Source organism: Arachis stenosperma, chromosome 2, assembly GCF_014773155.1.
Source record: "Arachis stenosperma cultivar V10309 chromosome 2, arast.V10309.gnm1.PFL2, whole genome shotgun sequence".
Classification (NCBI taxonomy): domain Eukaryota; kingdom Viridiplantae; phylum Streptophyta; class Magnoliopsida; order Fabales; family Fabaceae; genus Arachis; species Arachis stenosperma.
In genome coordinates, this window is record NC_080378.1 from 114305760 (window position 1) to 114332644 (window position 26885).

Consider the following 26885-nt stretch of genomic DNA (forward strand, 5'->3'; position numbering starts at 1 on the left):
TCGATCTGAAAATATAGAAACTTAGAAAGATCCCCTATTTATTTATTTCTTTCTTTCTTCCTTGTACACGTTAATTCACGTACGCTGTATGCCGATTTGAAAATTTAGAAAGGATAAGTGAGAGTAGCTTATTTGAAAATCTGTCACCAATGACGGACAAAAAGTTGGTAACCCATAACCAATTGAATTTGCACCTTACCTCCCATCCCACACACCACGAGGGTCCATGTGCCTCCGATCCACACTTAACTCCAATGCCTATGGTGTGGACGGGGTTAAGTCAACGATTTTTTGGTCCCTCTAATAAATAACATATAGTTTTAGATTTGCATCTTGACATCTGCATGTCAAAATATATTTATATATATATATATATATAATATGACTTTGATATCAGCTACAATATTCAAGAAAAAGATATGTTAACGGACAAGTGGTGTTTCACTTTCACCATTTATTTGCTTGCTTCACGAGCTCATTTTCCATTCATCCCAAAACACATTTTTCAGCTTCATCTCTTTTGCAATCTATCCCTTTTTGGGTACAAATAAACGTAACTTCTTTTGCATATCTAAGCTCATTCACCTGTCAAAAAAAAAAAAAAAAAGCTCATTCGTCATCTACACTTGCAGCGGCAGTTTCTAAATGTGGGGTCATCTGAATCGAAGCGTAGACTAAAAAAATAAAAAGGTCTGTTTTTCCTTTAATTTGTAGCTTTATTTTGTCAAGACTTGCTCAACAGTCAACAGCTTCAATTGTCTTGTTTTGGATTGTGTGGAGATATTCAAGAACATATGAACGGGTGATTCATCTGGAGAAGAAAAATGTAGAAGATATGCAGTGGACTGCTGATGATATTGCCTAAGGACTGAGAGGTATAGGGTCCATTGCACATATTTATTACGTACTTTCCTACATACATTTTATGATTTAGTTATAACATATATAATTTAATTATCATTCAATAATAATATTAACTTTTTATTTTTATTATTTAAATTATGATTTTATTATAATTTATATACTTATTTAATTATTAATAGATCAAATAATTTATTAATGTAACTCATCAGTTAAACTATTGACTCACTAATTTAAAACTTGGACATATCTAATTTTAGTTATTTTTTATCATTATAGTTGTTCTTTATTTCATATTTTTATGAAAGATAGAAAGATTAGGCCAAAGTGTTTATAGAATTTTTTAGTAGGTTAGGTGTAGGACTGGTAATGGGTAAAGTACGATTGGATTTGGATTCTACCTAATTTTATTTGTCGGTTGAAAACTTTTTAAAAATTTTACTCTATTTTATTCGCGGGTTAAGAATTTCTCAATTTTAACCCTACCCACACTCTAAAGTTCTAAATCCTACTTATTCGACTCTACTCGTAAAAAAATAAAAAAATTTTAAACAAATATAAAATTTAACCGTTCCAAATTTCATACATATTAATAAAATAAAAAATAAAAAACTGTTTAAATTAAAATTAAAAAAATCTAACATATAATTATAAATAATATGATCATCAACTAATTTAGTGGTTATTTTAGATTTTTATAAAAAAAAAATTGTAGATTCAACACTCATTTTTTTTACTACATACATAACTTTTGCATATATATTATATAATATATTAGGAGTATGGGTAGAGTAGGGTAGGGTATAGGGGTGGCAATGGGTAGGGTAGGGTAGGATTTAGATCCAATCCTAATCCTACCCGTGGGTTGAGATTTTTATATAAACTCAACCCTACTCTACCCGCAGGTTGAGAATATCTCAACCCTAACCCTATCCGCTCATAACCCGCGGGTAGGGGTGGCAAACGGGCCTAAATCCGCCGGCCCGGCCCGCGTAACCCGCCAAAAAATGCGGACTGGGCTGGAAAATTGAGACCGCCAAATAGCAAAAGCCCACCTAACCCGCACCGCTTAAACAGCGAGCTTTCGCGGGCTTTGGCGGGGTGGGGCAGGCTTCCCCGCCGGGTTAAGGTATTTTTTAGTGAGGGGGTATTTTTGCAATTTTTTGCCAAAACCTAACTTCTCCCAACTTAACTTACAAGAGTATGAAGATAAAAATTGAGTGTTTTGAATTATGTTTATGTTATTTTGGAGGCAATATTTATAATTATGTTTTGGATTATATTTATTTTGCTTTGGAGAGAATATTTATACTTATATTTTGAATGAGAATTTGGTTTATAATTATATTTATTAGATATTTATAATTACAAAGACTTTAATGTTTGTTAATATAAAAAATATAATTTTTTATTCCATTAGAAATTATAAATTTATTAATATAGTTGTGAAATTATATATATTACTTAGTAGTTAATAGTAAAAAAAAAAGAGGAGCTTTGGCGGGCTTAGCCCGCCAGCCTACCAGCCCGCAGTTAGGCGGGGCGGGGCGGGCCAGCCCGCCAAAGGGCGGGCTTCTGGCGGGGCGGGGCGGGCTTCCCCGCTTGCCATCCTTACCCGCGGGTACCCGATCCTACCTGCGAGTTACAAAAATATACAACACTATTATATAACTTGATGATAATTTAAAATAGAACTGATTTTTATGTAAAAAAAAAATATTAAATTATCAATTAATGATTTTCTTTTAATGGCTAAGGATCTTTTGCATTTAGTGAGAGGCATTTGATTCAACATCGACTTAAAACATATTTTTATATAAGTATATAATATAAACATATATAGAGTGCGAGTTGGTCGGGTAGGGTTGAAGCTCAACCCGCACCTATCCGACCCGCACGAGAATTTACCCACATCTTACCCTACCCGCTGCAGATCGGGTTGGCAACCCTACCCAAACGGGTGGGATCAGGTTGGGTACCCGCGAGTAGGGTACATATTACCACCCCTAGTAGGTATATCCTAAACCCGTATCCTACCCTATCCCCAAATAAATTCATATCGGACCCTATTTTACTCGCAACGAATCAGATAGACAACCTTACTCAAACAAATTGATCCAAATTAGATACACGTAGATAAGATATATATTGTCAGTTCTAATTAGATGTGTTGTGTCGTGTGTAAGTTGGACTCTTAAATTTCACCCAAAGTTTAAATTTTTTTTGGTGGAATATTTTGTCTTTAGCCTACATTTGTATGTTTTTATTAAGGTGGAAATTCAGGTGTAGTTTATTTCACGTAAATTTGATAATTGAGAGTCATTAGATAATTTAATTGATTTGACTAAATTTTCATCTAACAACTCTCAGTTATCAATTTTATGTGAAAACGATTATACTTACGTTTTTACCTTTCATTAAATAGATCTAAGATCTCAAATTAATTTTCACCAAATTGCTAATTTACCAACTTGAAATTAATTGCTAATGAATTTTTTGGGTTCTACACTAGTTTAAACTAATTTCAATTGAGCTTATACAATCCAGGTCCTTGAATAATATGATTAATTTAATTTTGAATTTAAAAAGTATGATAATAGAGAAATTGCAATAGAATAATATTGGCTGTTAGGTATTATTTAAAAGAGAAACAAAAATTGAAAGACAGATATTATAGACAAAAATTAAATTAAGTTTTTGTATTTTATTTAGTATATAGTATTTAGGATTAAATTATCTTTTTTTTTGTTTGGTTTAAGATTAAAATAAAAATTTAAATAAATGATATTACTAAAATATTTTTACTAATTAAAAAAAAAATCAAGATAAAACTAAACTCTAATCCCCTTTTTTCTTTACACCCCCTCTCTCTCTCTCTGAACACTTTCCAGTGAACCAGCACCGGCAGTTTCCGTCTTTCTACAGCAACGACAACATTTACCATCGCTGTGTCTGCCGTTATGTTCATTGCGTCTTGTTCCATTACATAGAAAGCAGTTAGTCGTATCGTTGATGGTCTGTCGCTTTCTGCTGTGTTCGTTTTGCCACCTCAATTCTAGCTCTACACGGCCTCAATTCCAATTCCTGATATATTTCTGCCATCGAATCGACGAATCAGTCACAAAGTCGATCCGGTTGAAATATCTGACTGTAGAAGAAAAATTAGTGTAAAATCCGGACTATGTCCGGACCAAATATTGATTAATTATAAAAGTTTATTAGTGCATATTTATTAATATTAATAATTATTTTTAATTTTAGTTTTTGTGAATAAAAATCTATTATCCAACATGTATGATTGTTCTAGCCTATATTTATAGAGGTCTAATAATTTTAATTTTTTAGCCTATTTTAACATCTATTTAAAAAAATGTGTATGTTAAAATTTGTTTCATTAATTATTTTTAAATGAATTAGACACTATTATTGTAAAAATTAAATTGAAAAAATAATATAAAAAATATATAAATTATATCCTATTAATAAATTACACTTTAATATAATTTTAACTAACATTAATATTTAGTACAAAAAATATCTCAACATAAATTATATGACATCAATCTAATTCTTAATCATAATCAATTTTATAAAGTCACATTTATACCAACATTTTTTATCTATAAATACTTTTATATATGATGAATTAGAACATAAAATTACTTTTTGCATAACAATTAAAACATGATACATTAAATAAATACAAATACCAATCCAAAAAAAAGTTATTTTTAAAGAACCAAATTCCAATTTTATTTATACTTAAAAGTTAAAATAAAAAACTCATACTCTTCAAACTGGTTCAGACTGGCTGGTTTTGATAAAAACGGGTGAACTGTTGGTTTTAATAACCGGCCGGTTTGACACACTTTTTCAGTTTTTTGTTTACCCACCTTGCCCAAAACGACGTCGTTTTGCTTGTTAAAAAAACCTAACCTAGACCCTTGAACCCTCGTTCCTTCCCCACCATTGTCTCTCTCAATCTCACTCAGCCTCCCCTGAAGTCCAGAACTCTGGAGTCCACACTTTCTCACATTCTCTCACTAACGATCGCCGGCTCCTCATTGGCTCTGGTGCGTCTCTGTCACTATGTCGTCACCTCCGTCTGTGGCTCGCCTGCACTGCGTTGTGGTGTCTCTCGTCGTCGTCGTCACGTCCTTGTTCGGTGTGGCTCGCCGTTGCCATCGCATCATTGTCTGGCGTGGCTCGCCCTCGCTGCTGCCTTTACCTCGCCAGTCTCTGCTTTCCCGTGCTTGGATAGCTTGGCCTTGGTTTCCCTCTTCTCGTCTCTGCTGTCGCGTTGTCTGTAGCTTTGTTCGCATCTGTCGCCTAGTTCCTAAACCTTTCACTGTGTTTGCCAGCTCCTTCGCCTTCGTCTTCGCTACGGTCATATGAACCCTTGACTTCCCTTATTTAATTATTTTCATGGTCAGCAACTAGATTCGATTTATATATATTTAGTGTACTAGTAGTTAGCACTATAATGGCTAAATTCGAATTTAATAAGTTTGATTTATATAGATATATAAAACACTACTAATTTGAATCTGAATTTATTTAATTTGATTTAGTACTAAAAGACCTAAGTCGAATACAATGAATTTGATTTATATAAATATATGAATAACATATAATGTTATTTGTTTTGAGACTTTCTTATATATTAGTATGTGTTTGATTTATGCATGTATTTTATCCTATTAATTAGATATTTTTTTGGTGACTCTATTAATTAGGTATTAAATGTGCTCCATCTAATTTATTTTGTTAAATTTCCCAAACATGTGTAATGACTTTTATATCATAAATTTACCTATAAATAGGTTATGAAATACCTTATGAAATACATCAAATACAAAACAAACTAAAATGCATTTTGTATTTGTAAATAGTGGTTATAATTGTGATATGATGAATATATTATTATAAAAAATATATGATATAAATATTTGACATTCAAGTATATTTAATGATACTATATTAATATTAGTAATAAATTTCTTATTCTCTCTGCATAATTTTATATCTACTACTCCTCTATTATTATTATTTTACAACGTAAAGATATTTTTGGTCCATGTTAGAGAGAAATCCGAAAAAGGTCACTTCTTATTTTAATAAAAGATCATTTGGAGAAAAGCTTATGATTGTGAATTTTTTTTTTCTTGAAAGGATCGATATGATTGTGATTTGTTATACCTTGGGTTGTCTCGGACTCGGATAGTACTTATACTTCTACATACTATTTTGAAATAATTGTTCTATATATTTTCTTTTTCAACTTTAAAATATTTGTTTTAAAAAATATGGATATCATTAATTTTGTCTCTGTCTTTACCGTAAATAGTGATTTAATTTTAAGAAAAAACAATGTCATGTTTGTTTTTTCATGAAAGTAATTTTATCTATTCATATCATTTTTGAAAAATGCTAAGAGACTATTAGAATTTATTATTTTGATCATCAATTAGTCATTAATATTTAAAAATATAGGCTAAAGTAGATTGTGTCCTTATAAATTTTTGGTAGATATCTCATGTATTTTAATTTAATTTCCTCCATTAGCTGGCCTTCATAGTTTGTTTCCATGTTTTTTTACAGGATGGAGATACATTGGTAGAAAACCCAGAAGAATGGGAAACCTTATGTGTAAACCGTTAGAGAAAGCTGTTGACTTACTCCTGGAAGCGAGTATTCGACAAATTGATTATATTATCAATTACGAAGATTATGTTGAGGGTCTAAAAGAACTCGACGGGAAACTTGAGCAGAATGAGCTAACAGTGAAGCAACTAGTTGATGCTGCAGAAAACAATGCAGAAGAAATCACACCTACTACTCAAGATTGGCGTAACAGGGTGGCGGCAAAGAGAGAAGAAAGTAAGGAGTTTCACGATGACAGAACCCTCAGGTCCAAGACAAGCTGCTTTGGCGGGGGATGCTCTAGCGGGGCTCTCCCTTTTTTGTGGCACAGGCGTCAACTTGGCAGGAAAGCAAAGATATTGGCACCGGCAATCAAAGAGCTTAATGATGAAACTCCTGACAGTGCAAATATTTCTTATCGACAAGCTCCCACGTTTGAGGATAGGAATCCATCTGGTGATGACTACCTCAAATTTGAATCAAGGAAAGGTACGATTGAGAAGGTCATGGAGCAGTTAAAAGATTCAACGGTGAGAATTGTTGGACTACATGGACCTAGTGGAGTGGGCAAGACCTCTCTGGTCCAACAAATTGCAAAGCAAGCCAAGGGCAGGTTCGACAAGGTGGCCATGGCAACTGTGAAAAAAGATCCAGACATTCAAAAGGTTCAACAAGATATTGCCGACCATTTAGGATTAACTTTTGGAGATGAAGGTCAGAAGGGGAGAGCAGCACTTTTGAGAAAGAGGCTGAAAAAGGAGAATACCCTTGTGATCCTGGATGACCTTTGGGATGAATTGGACTTGAATGAGATTGGGATTCCATTTGATAATGATGATGTTTCAAGCCACATGATGCGCCAAGAAAGAACGGAGGGGGAAGAGCAAACGACAACCAGGGGATGTAAAATTTTCATCACTTCAAGATATAAAGAGGTGTTGCGCAATAAAATGAATGTTAAAGAAAAATCAGTTGTTCTTGTCCCCGAGTTAGACATTGAAGAAACTTTGACATTATTCAAGAAGGTGGTTGGATTGTCAAATGAAAATCCCAAGTTCAAGCCAGAAACTCTTCACAAGTACTGTGCAGGATTACCAATGGCAGTTATTCTAGTCGGAAAGTCGTTACAGAACAAGAGCGAGTCAGAGTGGGAAGGCGAACTAGAAAGACTTAAAAACCAACAAGAATCGAATGAAGTGCAAAAGTACATGGAGAAACATGTAATGATGGGCTATGATCTTCTAGCAAGTGAGGAGCTCAAGTCCACTTTCCTAATGTGTGCTCAAATGGGTCATCCATCATTAATTGCTGACTTGGTGAAGTACTGCTATGGTTTGGGCACACTTAAAGATGTCCATACACTGAGGGATGCCCACAAGACCATATCTGAGTCAATCCAGAAGCTAAAAGATTTAGGCTTGTTGGATAGTACTTCCAACGACAGTTTCAATATGCATGATATAATTCGAGATGCTGCTCTGTCTATGGCGTGCAAGAATCAGAACGTATTTATCCTGAGAAATAAAACGTTGGATGTCTGGCCTCACAAGAAAGAACTTGAGAGCTGCACTGGAATTCATCTATACAAGAGTCAAATCGTGGTTGAACTCCCAGAAGTCTTGAACTCTCCTCAACTCAAATTCTTCCATATTGATACTGATGATTCAAGTTTGGAAATACCAGACAGGTTTTTTGAAAAAATGGAAGAACTCAGAGTACTAGTATTATCTGGGATTCATCTACCAAGTCTACCGTCTTCAATTAAATGCTTATTGAACCTCAGAATGCTTTGTTTGGAGAACTGCACTCTTGGTAACTTGTTGATTATAAATAAATTGAAAAATTTAAGAATTCTTAGCCTTTCAGGATCTAGAATTGAAGATTGGCCAACAGAGTTAGAAGGCTTATGCAGATTACAGTTGCTAGACATTAGCGATTGTTCAATAAGCAGATTGACTCGACCTCTTTCTTTATCGAGTTTCACTAGTTTGGAGGAACTGCATATAAGAAACAGCTTAACAAAAATGGAGGTGGAGGAAGAAGTAAATCGTAGTCAAACTTCAGTTCTTTCCGAACTGAAACATTTGCATCAATTGAATTCTATAGATGTTTGCATCCCTAGTTCTGAAGTTTTACCAGCAGACTTGTTCTTTCACGAGTTGAATGACTACAATATTGTGATTGGAGACTTTGAGACAATTTCAATTGAGGATTTTAAGATACCTAATAAATATGAAGCTTCAAGGTCTTTGGCATTGCAGCTAGAGCGTGGCATGGATATTCACTCCCTAAAAGGAGTGAAATTGCTATTCAAAGGAGTGGTGAATTTGCTGTTGGGAGAACTACATGGAGTTCAAAATGCATTTTATGAACTAAATCTCAATGGATTTCCAGATCTGAAGCACTTGTCAATCGCTAATAACAAGGGCATTGAGTATATTGTGAACTCAATGGAGCTGTCACAACCCCAGGATGCTTTTCCTAGTTTAGAGTTCCTTAGCCTGTTCAACCTAAAGAACATAAAGAACATATGTTGCAGTCCTATTACAAATTCCTCATTCTCTAGACTAAAGACAATCAAAGTGCAAATATGCCCCCAATTGAAGAACATATTCTTCTTTTACATTGTTAAATTTCTTACTAGTCTAGAAACAATTGACGTCTCTGACTGCAATTCTCTACAAGCAGTTGTTGGTGAGGAAGGAGCAGGATCCAACAAAGTTGTGCTTTATAAGTTATGCTCTTTGACGTTACAGAAGTTACCATCATTTGTCAGTTTTTACGAGATCGATGACAGGGAAATCCTCCCAGCAGAAGATGAGAAGAGTCTCTTTGAAGAAAATGTATGGCTTTCCAAAAGCTTAAAATAATATGTATTTAACAGTTTAGCATAGTGATTCCAACAAAATAACATGGTGTGTGTATTTTTTTTTTCCTGCAGGTAGAAATTCCAAAGTTAGAGATCTTGAAGTTGTTCTCAATCAAGATCCATCGGATATGGAACAATTGGCCTTCAAATGATTGGTTTCAAAACTTAATAAAACTAACTTTGGACGACTGTTGTAACTTGACATATTTATGCTCATTGTCTGTGGCTCGTTGTCTGAATAAACTGAAAAGCATCTCCATAGATAGTTGTCCACTGATGGAGAAGTTATTCATCATCGGAGGAAATAAGAATGAGTGTTCAAAGGTGCGTAGGATGATGAAGTTTGTAATAGATCTTCTATGTTTTGTGCTAATGCGTTTTATTTGCAATGCTCATCATCGTGTCAAATGACTTGTTTTTACATCAAAACAGGTTTGTATCTTTCCTAAGTTGGAGGAAATCGAATTGTGTCAAATGGAGATGTTACAGAAAATATGGCCAGGTGAAGACGAAGTCAGTGCAGATTCATTTCCTAGTCTCGTTTCTGTCAAAATTAACTGTTGCAATAAGCTTGACAAGATTTTTCCTGATCACACGAAATGCTGGTATTTGCATTTAAAAAGCTTAAAGGTTTATTGGTGTAAGTCGGTGGAATTCATTTTCGAAAGTAGACATCCTCCGCAACAAAATGACACAAAATCTGCATTATTGGAGCTCATTGATTTGCGTTATCTCCCATATCTAAAGCAAGTGTGGAGTGTAGATCCAAAAGGAGTGGTTAACTTCACAAATTTGCAGAGCATAAAGATTTCTGATTGTAACACATTGAGAAATGTGTTGCCAGCTTCTATAGCCAAGGATCTTGGAAAACTAGAAAGCTTTTCGATAACCTCAAGTCATGAATTGGAGGAAATCATTGCTTGGGATACAGGATCAGAAACAAGCAATGAACCACCATTGAAGTTTCCAGAAGTAGTGTCCATGTCATTTAGTAAGTTACCAAGCATCCGAAGTTTCTACAAAGGGAGACATATTGTAGAGTGTCCAAAATTGAAGCTACTGACAGTGACTGCCTGTCCAAATCTGGAAATATTCAGAACACAAAGTGCCAATGAAGAAGGAAAAGCATTCTTATCGGCTGAAAAGGTATAAAAGTGATTAGCAAAACTTATGACTTAATTGTTTGCTCCATTCATATACTCATATCTACCACTAATATTCATAAATATAAAAAGAAATTTGGTTACGAGTATGACACTTATTTTGAATATAAAATTCAAACAATTTTATGGAATAGTAAATTTATATGCATTTAATATCATTAAATCTTCAAAATCTTATCTTTTTAATAAAGTTATTTTGCTTTGTTATTCAGCTTCTTAACAAATGTTTCAGAGACATTTATTAACAAAACTCAGAGAAAATATTTAAAGAAAATGGTGAAATTTTCTTCTTACTTAATTAGTCAATATATCCTTCTAAGTCATTTCCGTTTTTGCTATAAATTTCAATTATATTCTCTTAATACCTAAATTGTTTTTGGATATTATCTCTAAGATTAAAAAAAAAAACTGTAGATAATAGAGATAAAATTTAATTTGAATATGAAGACATAAAACCAAAAGTTCTTATATTTTCTGTACTTTCTAAAATAGTGAAGACAATATATATTGAAAATAAAAATACATAAACAGTTAGTATAAATCATATTTGATTATAGAGATATAGACAAATTAGAAGAAATTTTTTTTCTAGCTCATAAATGCAAATTTCTTATATTTACTAAAACAGACAATAATTTTAGATATGGTTCGTCGCTTCTCACGAGTCAGCTTGAGTTCCATTCATTCGCTCGTTTGATAGCTCTAAGAAAAATCGATTTTTTAGGTGTCAGTAGCTTAATTTATTTTTATTATATAAAATTGATACCTAAATTTTTTTAGTGTGTTTAAATCATATTTCTCTTTTTAAATTCTAACGATGTTATGTCAGCAATTTTGCTTACTTGTCAAAAGTTGAAAATCAACCAATCATTTTTTAGTACGAGATTTCTAAAAAATTAAAAAGAAAAAATTTTATCTATTATTATTAAAACATAAAGTACTAATTAAATACAAGTACGAAAATAAAGAATGTTATATAGCATGTATAAATAAACAAAGAAAAAATTATTTATTATTATTCAATTAAAACATAAAATACTAATTAAATACAAGCGTAAAAATAAAGAGTTTTATATTATGACACTTTTAATGTATATTTATTGTATTTAATTAATACTTTATGGGTTAATTGAATAATAATAGATAAGTTTTTTTAAATTATTTTAAAATTTTTTACTAAAAGATGATGGATTGATTTTCAAGTTTTGTCAAGTAAGCAAAGTTGTTAACAAGTTAGAAGAAGAAATATGGCTTAAACACAATATAAAAGAACTTAAGTATCAATTTTTATATAATAAAAATAGATAGATTAGCACAAACTCTTTTAAGTAAGTTTAAATTTGTTACATTTTCTTATTAAATACATTTAAATATATATCATGATTATAAAATTAATTTATAATTTTATATTTATATTTATAGTTTTTTTCATTCTTATTTATTTTTCTAAACCCGAGTAAGTTCAAATTTAGTACATTTACTTACAAATATTATATCCGATAATTTGGTGTAATAAAAACCTGCTTTTATAACATAGGAAAAACAAAGATTGATAAGATAAAAGTAATTTTGAATTGATGTACAGGTAATTTTCAAGTTGGAGCATCTTCATATCGACTCAAGAAACGTGCGGTGGTTAGTGAGCAACAGAGGCAAGTACCGCTTGAACTCTTTGACACACCTTCACTTGGAGGAATGGGCGAGCATTGAAGAGACTTTATACTGCTTCCTCCACACCATTCCTAATCTTCAAATTTTGGAATTGAGTATTTCTTGGGGGATTCGAGAGTTCGTGCCAAGTGGAAACACCGGTCCACAGCAAAGGTTGGGAACAGTATTACTGCTTAAGGAATTGATTTTGAACACTTCAAATGTGGAGGATATTGGATTTGAAAGAGATCCTGCTCTTCAGAGATCACTGCACCGCTTGGTCTTAACGGATTGTCGCACATTGAGGAGGTTGGCACATTCTTCGGTGTCCTTCACTCACTTGACATACTTGCGAGTATATTCTTGTCATGAATTGAAAACTCTAATGGCATGTTCAACGGCAAAGAGCTTGGTTCAACTCACCACCTTGAAGGTAGACTATTGTAATCAATTAAATGAAATAGTTACCAAGGATGAGCAGGGAAATGACGAGGACATTAAAATTGTCTTTGCCAAGTTGATAACTATACAACTTGAACAACTCAGCAACCTTACAAGTTTCTGTAGCATCGCAAATTGTGAGTTTTCGGTGCCGTTGTTGGAAAAATTGATTCTCAGAGATTGCCCCAAGATGAAAACGTTCACTGCAAACCGCATAAGAGCACCCAGGCTACAATGTGTACTTGCCAGTGAAAGTTCTGACGAGGAAGGAAAAGGGTATTGGGAAGGTGACTTGAATGCCACCATTCAAATGGTGTTTGCAGATAAGGTATTCCATTTCCTTCTTTGTTCTTAATCCTCCTCCACTTGGATTTGATATTTTAAAAAGGTTTGACTAGCTTATATTGAACTAAATTGATACTTTATAATTTTATATTGAATTAAAATCATTTGTTTTTTTCTTATCAAGAATGAAATAAATAGGCAAGATCGAAGTAAACTTCTTTTTCAACTTTTTATACTAGTGTTATTTTGACATACACCATATTAAAATTGAATTCTTTATTTATATTTTAAATTATATTTTTTTTGTGCTTGTTTGGGCGTCATTATTTTAATAAAAAAAAATCTGTTTTCAATGAAAATAGATCTTTTTTTATTTTTTAGTGTGTTTGGTAAATTTCTAGTAGTAAAAGTAAAAGCACAAAAAAAATAAAAAACATCCTTTTTGAGAAGCTGTAATTTACATTTTAAAAAAAAAATTCTTAAAAAAAAGATGTTTTTCATATAATAAATAAACAAAAAAGTATTTTTATATTGTTATACCCAAACATAATTGATAAAAAAAAGATCTTTTTGCTGAGATACCAAACATAAAATTACTTTTACTTTTTCATAAGATCTTTTAAAAAAAATAATTCAAAAAAAGATCTTTTCTTAAAAGCCCTTTAAATGCAGATCTTGAAAGTTCACCAAAAAAATGAAGATTTTGGAAACACGTTTTAAAAACAAATAAGTGATCTTTTTTCTTTTTCCAATTATTATTTTATAGGTTCATTTGGAGCTTTCCAATCATCCGGAGTTAAAACAAGTATGGTGTGACAAAACCTTGGTGCAAGTGAACAGGTTTCAGAATGTAAAATCTTTGGTTCTGAAGAGATGTGGTTATCTTGTGCATGTAATTCCATCTCATTTGCTTCATTGCTTTAAGAGTTTGGAAGATCTGCAAGTATCCGATTGCCATGGAGTGCAAGTTATCTTTAATATGGATGACATTAGCAATAAGCAAGTGACAAAAGCAATGGGCATGTCTGGTTTGAAAAAATTGTCATTAGAGAATCTACCAAATTTGAAACATGTGTGGGATAAAGATCCCAAAGGAACTTTTCACCTTCAAGCTCTGCAAGATTTCAGCATTGATAGATGTGATAGTCTTGAATATGTGTTTCCATCATCTATAACTAAAGGTCTTGCCATGAACGATCTTTCAATAAAAAACTGTGAGCAGTTGGTAAAAATCTTTTCAGAGGATAAAACAACCTCAGAATTAGAAGACACCATATCGATTGTGTTTGGTTCTCTGACTTCCCTGTGCCTAACAGGAGTGCCACTGCTCAAATACTTTTACCCGGGACTACACAAGCTTCAATTTCAAAAGCTAAAAATATTATATATACAAGCTTGTAAATGGATGATATTCAATTGTGAAGAGGCAGAGGCTTACATAGACCAGCAAGTTATAGTTCCACCACTTGAACAGGTAACGATGACTTTGTTTATAATCTTATAAGTAAATAGTTAAATTAGTCCTGAAAAATTATTCGTTCTTTAAATTGGTCTCAAAAGATTTTTTTTTTACATTTATTATGTTAATAGTCAATTAAAATTTTTAGGTGTGTTAGATTGTTATTTAAAGTATCACATTAATAAATTTTGACATAATCAACAAATAAAATAATGGAAAGACTAATAACATGTCTAATTTAAAATTTTTAAAAGACAAATTTGATTAAAAAAATTTTTCAAAGACTAATTTAAAAAACGAATGATTATTTAGGGACTAATTTAACTATTTACTAATTATTGATATAACTATACAAGTTTAGTTACTATAGACAATGATATAAATTTATATAACCTAACAAGAATTATTGATAGGTGAGAAACAAGAACACCGTAATTAAAGGATGAAAATCACATTTTTGTCTAGTGTCATTGATATAATTAACAAAAAGTAAAACTGATGAGCAACGAAAATCCTGTACACCTGAAAACATAGGAGATTTGTAGCATATCAGAAATATAATCGAGTTATATAAAGTATATTTTAAAAAAATATTAGTAGATATCAGAATTTATTATTTTTAATTATATTAATAATTAAAAATAATAATTAAAATAATAATTAAAAATAATAAATTCTAATAACTTTAAATATTTCTGATTCGATGTATATGTACGATAATACTTGTCAACATCAAAGTAATAACTAATAAGACGATGAAATGATGAATGTTTGATGATACTTGTTAATTTATTAAAACTCAATCCTTATCTTCTTTTAATTAATATTTCTTTATTTTTATAATCTTTATTTTACCAAAATAACATATTACGGAAATAGATCTTTTTAATTTTTTTTAATTATTAAAAGAGTAAAGTGTAATTTTTTATCATTAATTTTATAAGTGAAACTAAAAAAACATAAAAAAATAATAAAAAATTAAAGATGATACTTTACTTTTTCAATTTTTTTTAACAATTGAAAAAATCCATTTCCACATGCTACTCATTAGTAACAACTAATAAGAAGTTATTTTCTTCATGAAAAGTGATTTGTGTTCTTTTCCCTTCCTAATAAGTTTCATATTATTTAATTTGAAAAGAAATTCTTTTAGTCTATGCAGGAATATTCAATGTGATGTCAAAATAAAATTATTTTATATTAACTTTATATAAATTGTATACATTCTATTTTTTTTAGCGATTGATATTTTTAAATGCATGCATATATAATATAACTATTATAGCATTACTGTATCAGTTTTATTATAATAAACTAAAAATAAATTAGAGCTTCGTATGTATGATAAGAAATCAAGTAAACTAAAAAATTGATATTTTTTTAACAAAATATAACTTTGAACCTCAAGAATAATAGAATGATAATCAATCTCCAAAATTCCTTGGTTAATATCAATTAAATCATTAATAAAATAGAACTAATCGAATAAACAAATTTTTAGAAAATGTATTTCCCAACATTTCTATCTTTGAGAAGTCCAGTTGATTATTTATCCTCTTTTTAAAAGAAAAAAATATCATATTCCGCATTAACAAATATGAGATATATTTAATGAAATAAACAATTTAGTGTCCAAATTCCGGCTCCATGTTACTTCTAAATTTGTTCTAACATGTCATTAAGTTCCGGATGAATTACATTATTTATTCACTGTTAGGTTTCAAACTAATTTATTTTGATTTAAAATGAGTAATGGACAGTGGCCTGCAATTTTTCTTATTTGTTTTGCTTGTTAGGTTAATCTCCTATTTCAGAGCTTGGAGAAATTATCATTTGATGTAAGAGGCGCCAAGTTGACTTGGGAAGTAAAGTCTGGAAAACTTGGATTTGAAGAGTCAGAAGAAGAAAGGGTTGAAGAGGTGCTATTTGAGGAAAAACCTAAGGCTGATTACGTTGAATTCCTATCGCATCTCCCTCTCAAAGGGTTAAGCATGTCTTCTCTTTTGAGACTCAAGTCCATTGGTTTTGATCACTCTTGGATACACCCCATCCTTGATAATATCCAAACATTGGAAGTGAATGTATGTTTTTATATAAAGAACTACTTAGTACTAAGCAAGGTGTCTTTCTCTAGTCTGACGAAATTGATTGTAAATTATTGCAATGCTTTGTTGTATCTGTTCACATCATCAACAGCAAAAAGTTTGAGTCAACTCAAGCATATGGAGATAAGCAATTGTGGATCAATGCGAGAGATAATATGCAAAGAGGATGATGAATCTAATGAGAACATAATATTTGAGCAGCTCCAGGTTCTGCATCTTAGAGACCTGCCAATGCTGAGATGGTTTTACTCAGGCAAACGTACTTTGTGTTTTCCATCATTGCAACAGTTATTCATGTTTGGTAAACTCTCGACGATGGCAACATTTTGTCCCCACATCCAGATAGATCTAGATTCAGTCAAGCTGAGCTCAGGACAAAACTACTGGAATCCATATGAAGTTCCATGGGAAGATGATGTTGATACCACTATTCGCAAAATCAATAACAAAAAAGTACGTCTTTCATTCTTTCAAAGTTAAAATTATTCTGCTGAAAAGTAGTAATGCCAAGAACTACAAGTCGGTTTTTGGCTATTTTTTTTTAACCAAAAATTTTTGTTTATCTAATACCATTTTTCATTAATTGTTCCTCTATATATTGAAATTTTCTAGAACCACCTTATGTACTTTGATATCATTTAGTCTTATTATTAATATCATTTAAAATTAAACTAAAAATATCTTTTAGATATCATGATATGCATCTTCTATTTAGGTGAATTTTTTTAAATTTCATGACTTTATTCAGTTTCAATTCCACTTCATTTACAATTAGAATGAGTCTCGCGCGATGCACGGAAGATAAATTAACAATAGTATATAATAAATATTAAAAATTGTTATATTTTGTAAAATTAAATTAAATATGTGTAAACTACAGTTAAATTTAAAAGATATTTTATTTAAAATAATTTATAGTACAAAAAATTTGGATGTTGGAGTTGTACAAAATGATATTTTTATTTAGTGGTTTGATTTTGTCATTTGTTTTAAACTTTTAGTTGATGGACTTCTAGATGTGTCTTGAATTTGTATGATTTTTTTTCTCCTTAATCTCTTGATAGGTATGAGATATTCGTCTGATGATATTAGTGTTGGCGAAATTGGTTCTTATAATCAATGAATAATTTAAATTAGAAATAAAAATGATGTCTTAAATAAGTAATTTTTTTTGGAGTATTACCTATTTTATTTGTTTTAATGGGTGTTGAGGTTCATTATTTTTTGTTAGAACAAATGTCTTGCAAATAGTATATTGTTAAAAATTTTCTTTGAGATTAAAATCATTTACTTTGACTTCAAATATAAGTGTGAGATTACACAAATTTTTCAATTGGGGTGATGCTTCAATGTTATTATTACTTTTTTAGAGTGTCATTAGATTTGAAGCAGTTGTGCCCAACAATTTTTTTGCTTCGCCATCAAATAGTGCAAAATTGTTGTAGCACTTTGATCGAAACCTTTAATTGAATTCTGAACCAAAAATAAGTATTGTGTTAGTAAAAAAATTGATTACATTTATTTTTTAAAAGTTATTAAAAAAGGAATAATGAATAGTATATTGAAAGAAATATAATTTTAATGATATTAAAATACAATTATATATAAAGTATTATAAAATAATATAAAAAGTATAAAAAACAAAAATAATTAAAGTATTTTTTTCGTAAATTTAATTTAAAAATACAATAAATATGTTTGTTTTGTATTTTTTCATCTAATATAATCATTTCTAAGCAAAGAGGTTCCTCTTCATTTGTGGGTGTTAATGTTTTCTATAGACAAACCACACGAACTTTGATAAACCAATTGTCTGTTTGTTTGGTGATATTGTCTAAAGAATGATGTTCTATTGAGTAAATTTAAGATGTTGTGTAGTTCGGAAATAAATTTCTTGTGCTAAAATTTGATGTTATTTGAAAGAATAGTGATGAGAGACTTATATAAATAGTTCAAATAGTATGGAATTTGAATATTTGTAATGTAAAATTTATTATGATTAATAATATTATTATAACATTTGTATTATGGATGTTTATTACATTTAATGAGTTATTTATAGAAATTAATAAATTAATTATTGGGGTTATAAATTTATTTTATTATTTATAACGGTAAAATATAATAAATACAGGGATATGAATTCAATGTCTTTTTTAGTTTAAGTATATATTTTTTTTGTTGATTTAGAAATAATAATTGATTTGGCAAAAATTTAATGGTTGATTCTAAAATTTTACCAAGTAAGCGATGTTGCTGACATAACATTAGTAGGAAGAACAAGATGTCTTAAAAATAATGTGGATAAATTTATTCATCTACTTTTATATGTTAAGAATTTACAATTTTTTGGTCACTATATGTTTGTAATATTTTTCATTATCTTAAAAAAACATGTATTGTAAATAATTATGACACTGTAAGAAACTTAAAAGTCTATGAATGTGTTGGTGCTATGAATGTAGGTGAGTTTTATGGTGTTTTTTTTGATTATGGTGTCTAAATTGCCTAACTTACTTTTATAAGTAAAAAATAAAATGTATAAAATAAAAATAAAATATTTAAAATTTATTAAATATTATTTATTTACCTATTTTAATAAATTAGACATAATATCATAGACACCATAGCATTCACCATGAATATATCCCTTGTGATTTGACACAAGTCTCTGGTAGCGTTTGTTTTGAGGTACTGAGACAGAGACTGAGAGACTGAGACTCAGTATCGTGTTTGTTAGTTCAGAGATTGGTACTAAAATTTCTGTCTCTGTCTCTAAAATTTCAGTACCTCCAAAAAGTAAGGACACAGGGAACTGAAATTTTTAGAGATAGAGACTGAAAATTTAATAACATTTTATACCTAAAATACTTTCATTTCAATTAATTAATTCCAATTTTACCCTTTGTACAAATTAAATTAGAGTTTCATTCTTGTTTCAATTACTGTCTCCCATTTTACACCAAACAGAATGCTGAGATTTATTTCAATCCCTGTCTCTTAGTCTCTGTCTCTCGGTATCAGTCTTTCCGTCTCTGTCTCTCCACCAAACGCTACCTTAGTGTGGAGAGTCATGTAAGACCGAATTTAGACTACCACGTCTTAATACACGTGTTAGGCAAATAGATAATAAATAATAATTAAGAGATTACTGCCATTCAAACCTGATTAACTGTAACTTTGGAGTAATTAAGTTTCTTGTTTTCCATGTGCAGATTGGTCTCAGAGAAAGCCTGTATTTTCAAGACATGTGGCGTGGCTCATTGCCAGTCCCTGAAGCATACTTCGGTAATTTGGAGTCCCTGGTTGTGCATCAATGTGAATTTTTATCCGAAGTAATACCTCTTCATTTGCTTCCTTTTTTAAATAACATGCGAAAATTGGAAGTTCAAAAATGTAATTCTGTAAAAACTATATTTGATGTGAAATGCATAACAAAAGACAAGACACTCCCGCCAATTAAATTTTCACTGAAGGAGTTGGTATTAGAAAAGCTGCCGAATTTGGATAGCATTTGGAATGAAGATCCTAATGGCATACTCGACCTTCAAGTTGTACAAGAAGTGCGTGTTGATACATGTAAAAGCCTTACAAGTTTGTTCCCAAAATCAGTAGCCAAGGATCTTGTCAGTCTTGAAAATCTAGAGTTGAAACATTGTGAGAGCTTGGTGGAAATCATTGCAGGAATTGAAGCAACACCAGAAGGAGCAATTTCAGACTTTATTAAGTTCCCTTGTTTGACTTCATTGACACTCTTGGATTTGCCAAGCTTCAATTGTTTTTACTGTTCATTGCATTGTGTCTTGTTGAAGTCACTGAATGGCCATGATCCACAAATTGAGGACCAAGTCAAAGAGGTACTTAAATCGAGTTTTGACTATTTTTTATGTTATACATTTTCATACATAAAGTATTCATTGTGCTATATGTATATTTTTCTCCTTAATGGTCATCATTTTTACAGTTTTAATGATATAAGACTAAGTCCTGATTTTTTTAGGGTATCCTTGTCTTCTTTTGGTTTGGTTTAGTTATTTCTCCAACAATTTGAGACAACTGCTTTCATTATTGATGGCCTCGTTTCCTCTGTCCAGGTTACTCCTAAGTTGATCAACTTGTCTTTTGGTGAAAAAGAAGCGAAGATGATTGGACATGAAGAATGTGAGGAAAGCCATTTCTGCAACATAAATGTTCCTGACATGCAGAGCTTTGATATTAAGCTTGTGTGTGATGAACTTCCATATACATTTCTTCAAAAGGTGTCATGTATAGAGAGTCTCGAAGTGAGTGATAGTTCCATAAAGGAGATATTCTGCCCGGAAAGATCTAATTTGAATTATGCTAAATTCCTATCAGACCTGAAGAAATTGGAGTTGGCTTTTCTTTCTGAACTAGTTTCTATAGGGTTTGAACACTATTGGATACGAGAATCATCCATCCTCAAAACTCTCACACATTTGACTGTATCTAAATGTGATAGTTTGATATATTTGTTCACATCTACAACAGCTAAAAGTTTAACTCAACTCAAAGAGATCGAGATATCTCAATGTGAATCTATCCAAGAGATTGTGTCTAATGAAGGAGAAGAATCAATTCATGATGAGATAGTTTTTGAACAGCTACAAAAACTAAAATTTTATCGTTCGAAAAACCTTAGAAGATTTTATAATGGAGGTTTTACCTTAAGCTTGCCATCATTGGAGGAATTGAGAGTAATTGAGTGCAAAAGGATGGAAACTTTCTGTGAAGGTACTATCAATACTAACAAGTTGTCAGCAGTCCTTTTTAAATATGGAGATGCAACCCCATTGGAAGTTGATCTCAATTCTGCCTTTCGTAACACTTACAAGACAGAGGTTTGTATGTATTTATTTGTTTTCTCCTTTTTTAATTTTTCTTTAAGATACAAAACTTTTCTCAATCCTTTTTAAGTGTTTATAACAACAAATTCTGTGTGGATGGAGGATGCTTCTATTCATGTACTCACTTTACCAACCTATAATCTTTAATTGTCAGCATTCATAACCTGAATTGGTGTTGACCACCACAAGTTTTAGCCAAGTGGTATGCCATAGCACGCTTTTAATAACAAAATATTGTATTATATAAATAAATAGATTGAAAATCAATCCTTCAAATTTGGCGCTACATCATCATTGCAAGTTTCAAGGACATAGAATTGTAATAATAATAATAAGAAAAACCATAAATTAAAGAATGAAATAAAAGACCCAATTCTCAAAGAGAGCTTGAAAGATTTGCTGGTCTTGGTCCAAGATAGTGCAGTGGTCGGATTGGATCAACATTCTGTGTGTGCATATATAATGTAGGTATATAATTTGATGTTGGATTAAAATCAGATATGATATGCATCATTTTGTTGAAAAATTTAACATTAATTTTCACATTAGCTGATATAATTTTTATACGTTTTACACAAATATTTTATATATGTATTTTTAATTTAACATTTTTATAAAGATATGATACTACTACTAGTTTTTGGATAGCCAATTAAGAGGTGTACTGATTAATTTAACATTGCATGTGCAGGTTGCAAAATTTGTAAGGGAAGTTAAGGATTTGGAGCTCAAGGAACACCCCTGGATACATGAAATATGGAATGATCCATCTAGAGTCCCATCTCTCTGCTTCATCAGATTGAAGATTTTGATCGTAGAAAAATGTGAATTCACATCTATTGTAATACCTTCTCATATACTCGGTCTGCTATGCAAATTAGAAGAGTTGGTAGTGCGACAATGTGATTCCGTAAAAGCAATATTTGAAGTGACAAATGAAGCAAAAGACACAAAGGTCCTCTCCTTGAAGAAATTGACTATTGAGGACTTGCCAAATCTTGAACATGTTTGGGATTCAAATCCTATACAGCTTCAGAGCTTTCAAGAAGTGTACGTTCATAGATGCAACAGCCTTCAAAGGTTGTTTCCAATCTCTGTAGCCAAAAATCTAAATAAACTTGAGAAACTGGAAGTAACAGAGTGTGACAGATTGGTGGAAATTGTTGCAAAGGATAAAGCAGCTGTTGAAGGTGCTCCTAAAGAGTTTGCATTCCGAAGCTTGACCTCCATAAAACTATGGTCTTTGCCAGAATTGAAATGTTTTTATCCTTCACCGCACAAGCTAGAATGTCCCAAGCTAGAGGAAGTGCACTTATTCCACTGTGACCAGTTGAAAGAGTCTCAGAGATTTCAACGTTCACAAGCAGAGAATCAAGCCATTTTCTTTCCAAAAAAGGTTCCATATCTTGTTAAATTTTATGACAATATCCCTCCATGTCTTATTATTTATTAATTATTATGACCATCATGTAGCTGTATATATGCTCAATTGCCCATTTTGTTTTACTTGAGTAGGTAATTCCAAACTTAAAGTTTCTAGCACTGAGCAAGGAGGAGATCATGATGATGTGGCATGAGCAGCTTCATGTGAATGACCTTTCAAAATTAGAAGCTCTTCAGTTGCAATGTTTTCATGACGATTCAGATACTTTTCCATATGAAGTACTCCAACAGCTTCCCAACATAGAAAATCTTGCTGTCAGTTGTAGCTCTTTCAAAGGGATATTCTGGTCTAAGAGTCCCAACATGGATGGTGTTGAAGGAATTCTTCCTCGTTTAAAATGTTTGCAATTGATTAAGCTGTCTAAACTGAACACCATTGGGTTAGAGCATTCATGGATGGTTATCATTTCTAAAAATCTTGAGAAGTTACTAATAGGCCAGTGTCATTCTTTGAAGAGCATAATACCAAGCAAGGTATCGTTCTCCAGTCTAATAGAATTAAAAATATCAGAATGCAATGGTCTTGTGAGTTTGTTCACACCTTCAACAAGCAGAACTCTGTATCAGCTGAAGCACATGTCAGTAAAAGATTGTGAATCATTAGAAGAGATAGTGTCAGAAGAGTCATCAGAAAATGTTGAAGAGGAGATAATAGTATTTTCTGAACTGAAAACTCTGTCCCTTGGCTCTCTACCAAAGCTTGGAAGGTTTTACAATGGCAACATTGCCTTAAAATTCCCATCATTGGAAAAATTCTCACTAATCAGTTGCCAAAAGATGGAAAGCTTTTGTGCAGGTGCTGCCATTGTCAACAGGCGGACAGAAGTTGAATTTATGAAGAATAAAAAAACAGTTTTATTCGAAGTTGATCTTAACTGTGCTGTACGGAAGGCATTTGAAGGGACGGTATGCATTTTATTCCTCTCTTTAGTTGAAGTTCTTATTAGCCTAAAGTTTACTCTTTTCAGTTTTATTATACTCTGCAGTCCGCATAATCATTGAATTTGTTAAAATAATTTAGAATACAGTTTTCCTTTATATTTGTTAAAATAATTTAGACTAAGTTAATATGTCATGCTTTTTTTCTTATTGATATTAGTTATAGCCAATTCAGAGATGTAAGCATACAGAAAAGAGAGTTGCCACTAAGTCCTAATGTTTTGTTTCAGTTTGGTCAATAAGAAAAATTAATTAAGGTGGCACATACATAGTTTGATTAGTAAAATACTATAATTATTTTTTGCCTAAATCAAATTAAGGTGCTTAATTGACACCACACCCTGTTACGAATGTTTCAAATTCAACAAACTCCTTAGTTATGTTAGTGATTGTCAGAGCTACCAAGAGGAAAGATGGTACGTAGGATGTTGCATAAGATCATATAGAATTATGTTTCTGCCCAAAGTTTTATGACTTCTATTTAATTGAAGTCTTAGCCACTAGATTCTGTGAGAGAGAAATGATTAATTAATTAGTTAGAGATTTGGTTGGAAGGGCATACAATATTCATTCTTTCTTATACTTGCCATTATTACACAAATGCTTTTTGGATTCAGTAATCACTTCCAACCTCAATACAGAGTTATTGGTTTATTTTGTTGATCCTAAATTTCACTTATTATATACCAGTATTAAAATCCCTTCAAGTAGTAAACCTAAACGTATATATCTGCTTGATCTTGACCCAATCATCAGTTAACCTTATTTATTCTTAATTAAGTTTAAAACATTACCAGGATGAATATTCACTTTAGGTTAAGTCTTAAGTATCTTTGTTAGAATATAAAATTAGTTTATAGTTTCTATTCTGCTATTTAAATTTTGGAAAAAATACTTCATTAATTAACTGTATAGGACTAAGTAGTATATACCGAAATAATCCGCTTCGTTATTGAATCTTGGAACCTGGATGCATTTAATGAGAGTAATAATACTGTAACTAAGCCTTGAAGAGCTATTTAATTTGTTCTTTATTCTTCTTTTATTAATTTTATTTTTTAATTATGTTCTGATTGGAGGCAATGATTGGGAAAGGTTCAAAGCAAAAATTTGGTTTCTATTATTAATTTATTATTATTGTTGTTGTTGTTATTGTTATTGTCCAAAACAAAATCCTTTGTTTGTCTTCTTGCCTTTCTAGTAGATCCCAAATTAAGGTTGAGAGTTATATTACCATCATTTTTTTTACTGCATATATTACTTAAGTTTCAACTTTTCATTTTTATTTGATCTTTTTTTAAACTAACACTGTTATATTAACAGTTTTATTAGGCGGAATCTAATTCCAGTAATGGAGTTAGAGACAAACTGAGGATACCCACATGGACAAGACATTGATGAAGAGGAAGGAATATTGTCAACTTGACTTCTTTTATGTTATATTTTTTTTCAAAAAAAAAAAAACACTAAAAAAAAATTTAAAAAGTAAAAAAAAAAAGGAGCAGGCGTGTAGTGTGGTTATAAGTTTACCCAAAACAGAAAAGAGAGGAAAAAAAAAAGGTTCAAGTGTGGTGTAGTTTTAAGTTAAAAAAAAGAGTGCATGTGAATGTGATGTGTGTGGCATGGTCATAAGTTAAAGAAAAAAAAGTGGCATGTGTGGTGTGGTTATAAGTTAAAAAAAAACAAAAAAACAGACAAAGAAAAGGGTTGAGGATGATCTATGTTAGTGTAGCCATGTGTGTGAAATGTGATTGCATTGTAAGTCATGGATAATGGATGATAACAGTGTGTTAAACTGTATTACTTATTTTGCTTTATTCATTGTTTTAACTTTTAACTACTTTCTTTTTTTAAAAGTAAAAAAAAAAAAAGAATGTTTGTATTCCGTTGTCAATTTAATATTATGTCTTGAGGCTATAGGTGTGGCTGAACACCACTCTCCAATTCCTCTGTATCATTTGGAAAATCTTCTTCTCCAGTTGATTGGGGTGATTCCCGTGCCTCATGTTTTTGACAGAATCAATCAAAAATGATTTTCTCTATGTCCAGATCCCAAACCATCTGTAATCCCTTAACATTAACAATATGGGAAAAACTCAAGTGCAGTCAACTTCACGTGAAGTTAACAGTTGAGAGCTATTAAATAAAAATTTAGTCAAATCATCTAACGATTTTCAATTATCAACTTTACATGTTGAGTTTTACCTAACAATATAGGCATATGCTGAGTTTTACCTAACAATATAGGCATATCTTAGAAGAAATAGAGTAATACTATTTTCCATAAAAAAAGGTCTTTTTTTAAAACTATCCATTAAAAGAAGCCCAATTTTGTAAGACAAATCAGGTCTTTGTTAAATATATAATTTCTATTGAAGAAGATACATAATCTCAATTGTGTTTTATTAAAACATACTTAGATGCACTCTACAAAATAAACTACTAAAAAGTTCAAGACATGCACCAAATTAAAGCCCAAATCTTTTTATTTCTTAGAGCTATCTTCTGATAATAATATTCAACACTTATTTTACAGGTAGAAACTAAAATTCAATTATTAAGTTTCAGTTGGGCATGCATGCATGGCATATATATAGGAGGCACTTAATTGGTTGCATTATTATTATTATTGTCCAGAATTAAGCCACTTTGTGAATGATTTAAGAGTTCCTTGGTCAGCCCTATAATGTTTCTAACTTTGAGTGAATTCAAACAAATTTGATCACGTGAAATCTGGTTAGTTTTTTGGATTCTCTTCGGTAATTAGTTTCTTTGGTGAATTGACAATTTTGTCCTTCATTTCTTGAGCACGGAAGAAGGCAAGTGATTTTCTTGCAGACTTTTTTGTTCACAAATCACAATAACTTTGTACAAGCAACTCTTATATATAAACTCCATTTGATTGAGTCTTAAAAGAAATAATAATAAAATAAAATAATTAGAACCCGTTACCATTTAATAAAACGTAATGATCATTTTAATAATTTTACACAATTAAAAAAATAATTACTTAAAAAAATGAATATAAAATAAAAATTAAATAAATATAAAAACAATATATAATTCAATATTGTAGATTATATATATATATAAAATAAGAAGTGGTTTGGCATTTTGGCCTAATAATAACTAAGTTGTTCTCCATTCCTTAAGTAATTTAGT

General features: G+C 31.0%; 1 protein-coding gene across 4 annotated transcripts; it reads left to right on the forward strand.

Moving 5' to 3' along the window:
* Positions 1–483: 483 nt before the first annotated feature.
* Positions 484–25858, forward strand: LOC130957729 (uncharacterized). 4 transcript variants are annotated; one of them, XM_057884586.1, is made up of 13 exons: positions 484–690; positions 790–875; positions 6463–9347; positions 9446–9697; positions 9806–10519; positions 12122–12955; positions 13679–14386; positions 16168–16929; positions 19692–20333; positions 20571–21335; positions 22033–22737; positions 22857–23690; positions 25047–25858. In XM_057884586.1, exons 3-13 carry the CDS (start codon positions 6495–6497, stop codon positions 25053–25055), a joined length of 9078 nt encoding a protein of 3025 aa, XP_057740569.1. In that variant the 5' UTR covers positions 484–690; positions 790–875; positions 6463–6494; the 3' UTR covers positions 25056–25858. The 4 variants fall into 4 exon arrangements, with proteins under 4 accessions (XP_057740569.1, XP_057740559.1, XP_057740565.1 ...); XM_057884576.1 differs by having other exon boundaries at positions 484–875; XM_057884582.1 differs by lacking the exons at positions 484–690; positions 790–875 and adding an exon at positions 4814–5289.
* The last annotated feature ends 1027 nt before the right edge of the window (positions 25859–26885 follow it).

Coding starts and splice junctions, on each gene's coding strand:
- LOC130957729 (XM_057884576.1), top strand. CDS start 6,495: ATGGGAAACCTTATGTGTAAACCGTTAGAGAAAGCTGTTGACTTACTC. Junction 9,348..9,445: donor AGAGTCTCTTTGAAGAAAAT/GTATGGCTTTCC, acceptor TTTTTCCTGCAG/GTAGAAATTCCAAAGTTAGA. Junction 9,698..9,805: donor ATAAGAATGAGTGTTCAAAG/GTGCGTAGGATG, acceptor ACATCAAAACAG/GTTTGTATCTTTCCTAAGTT.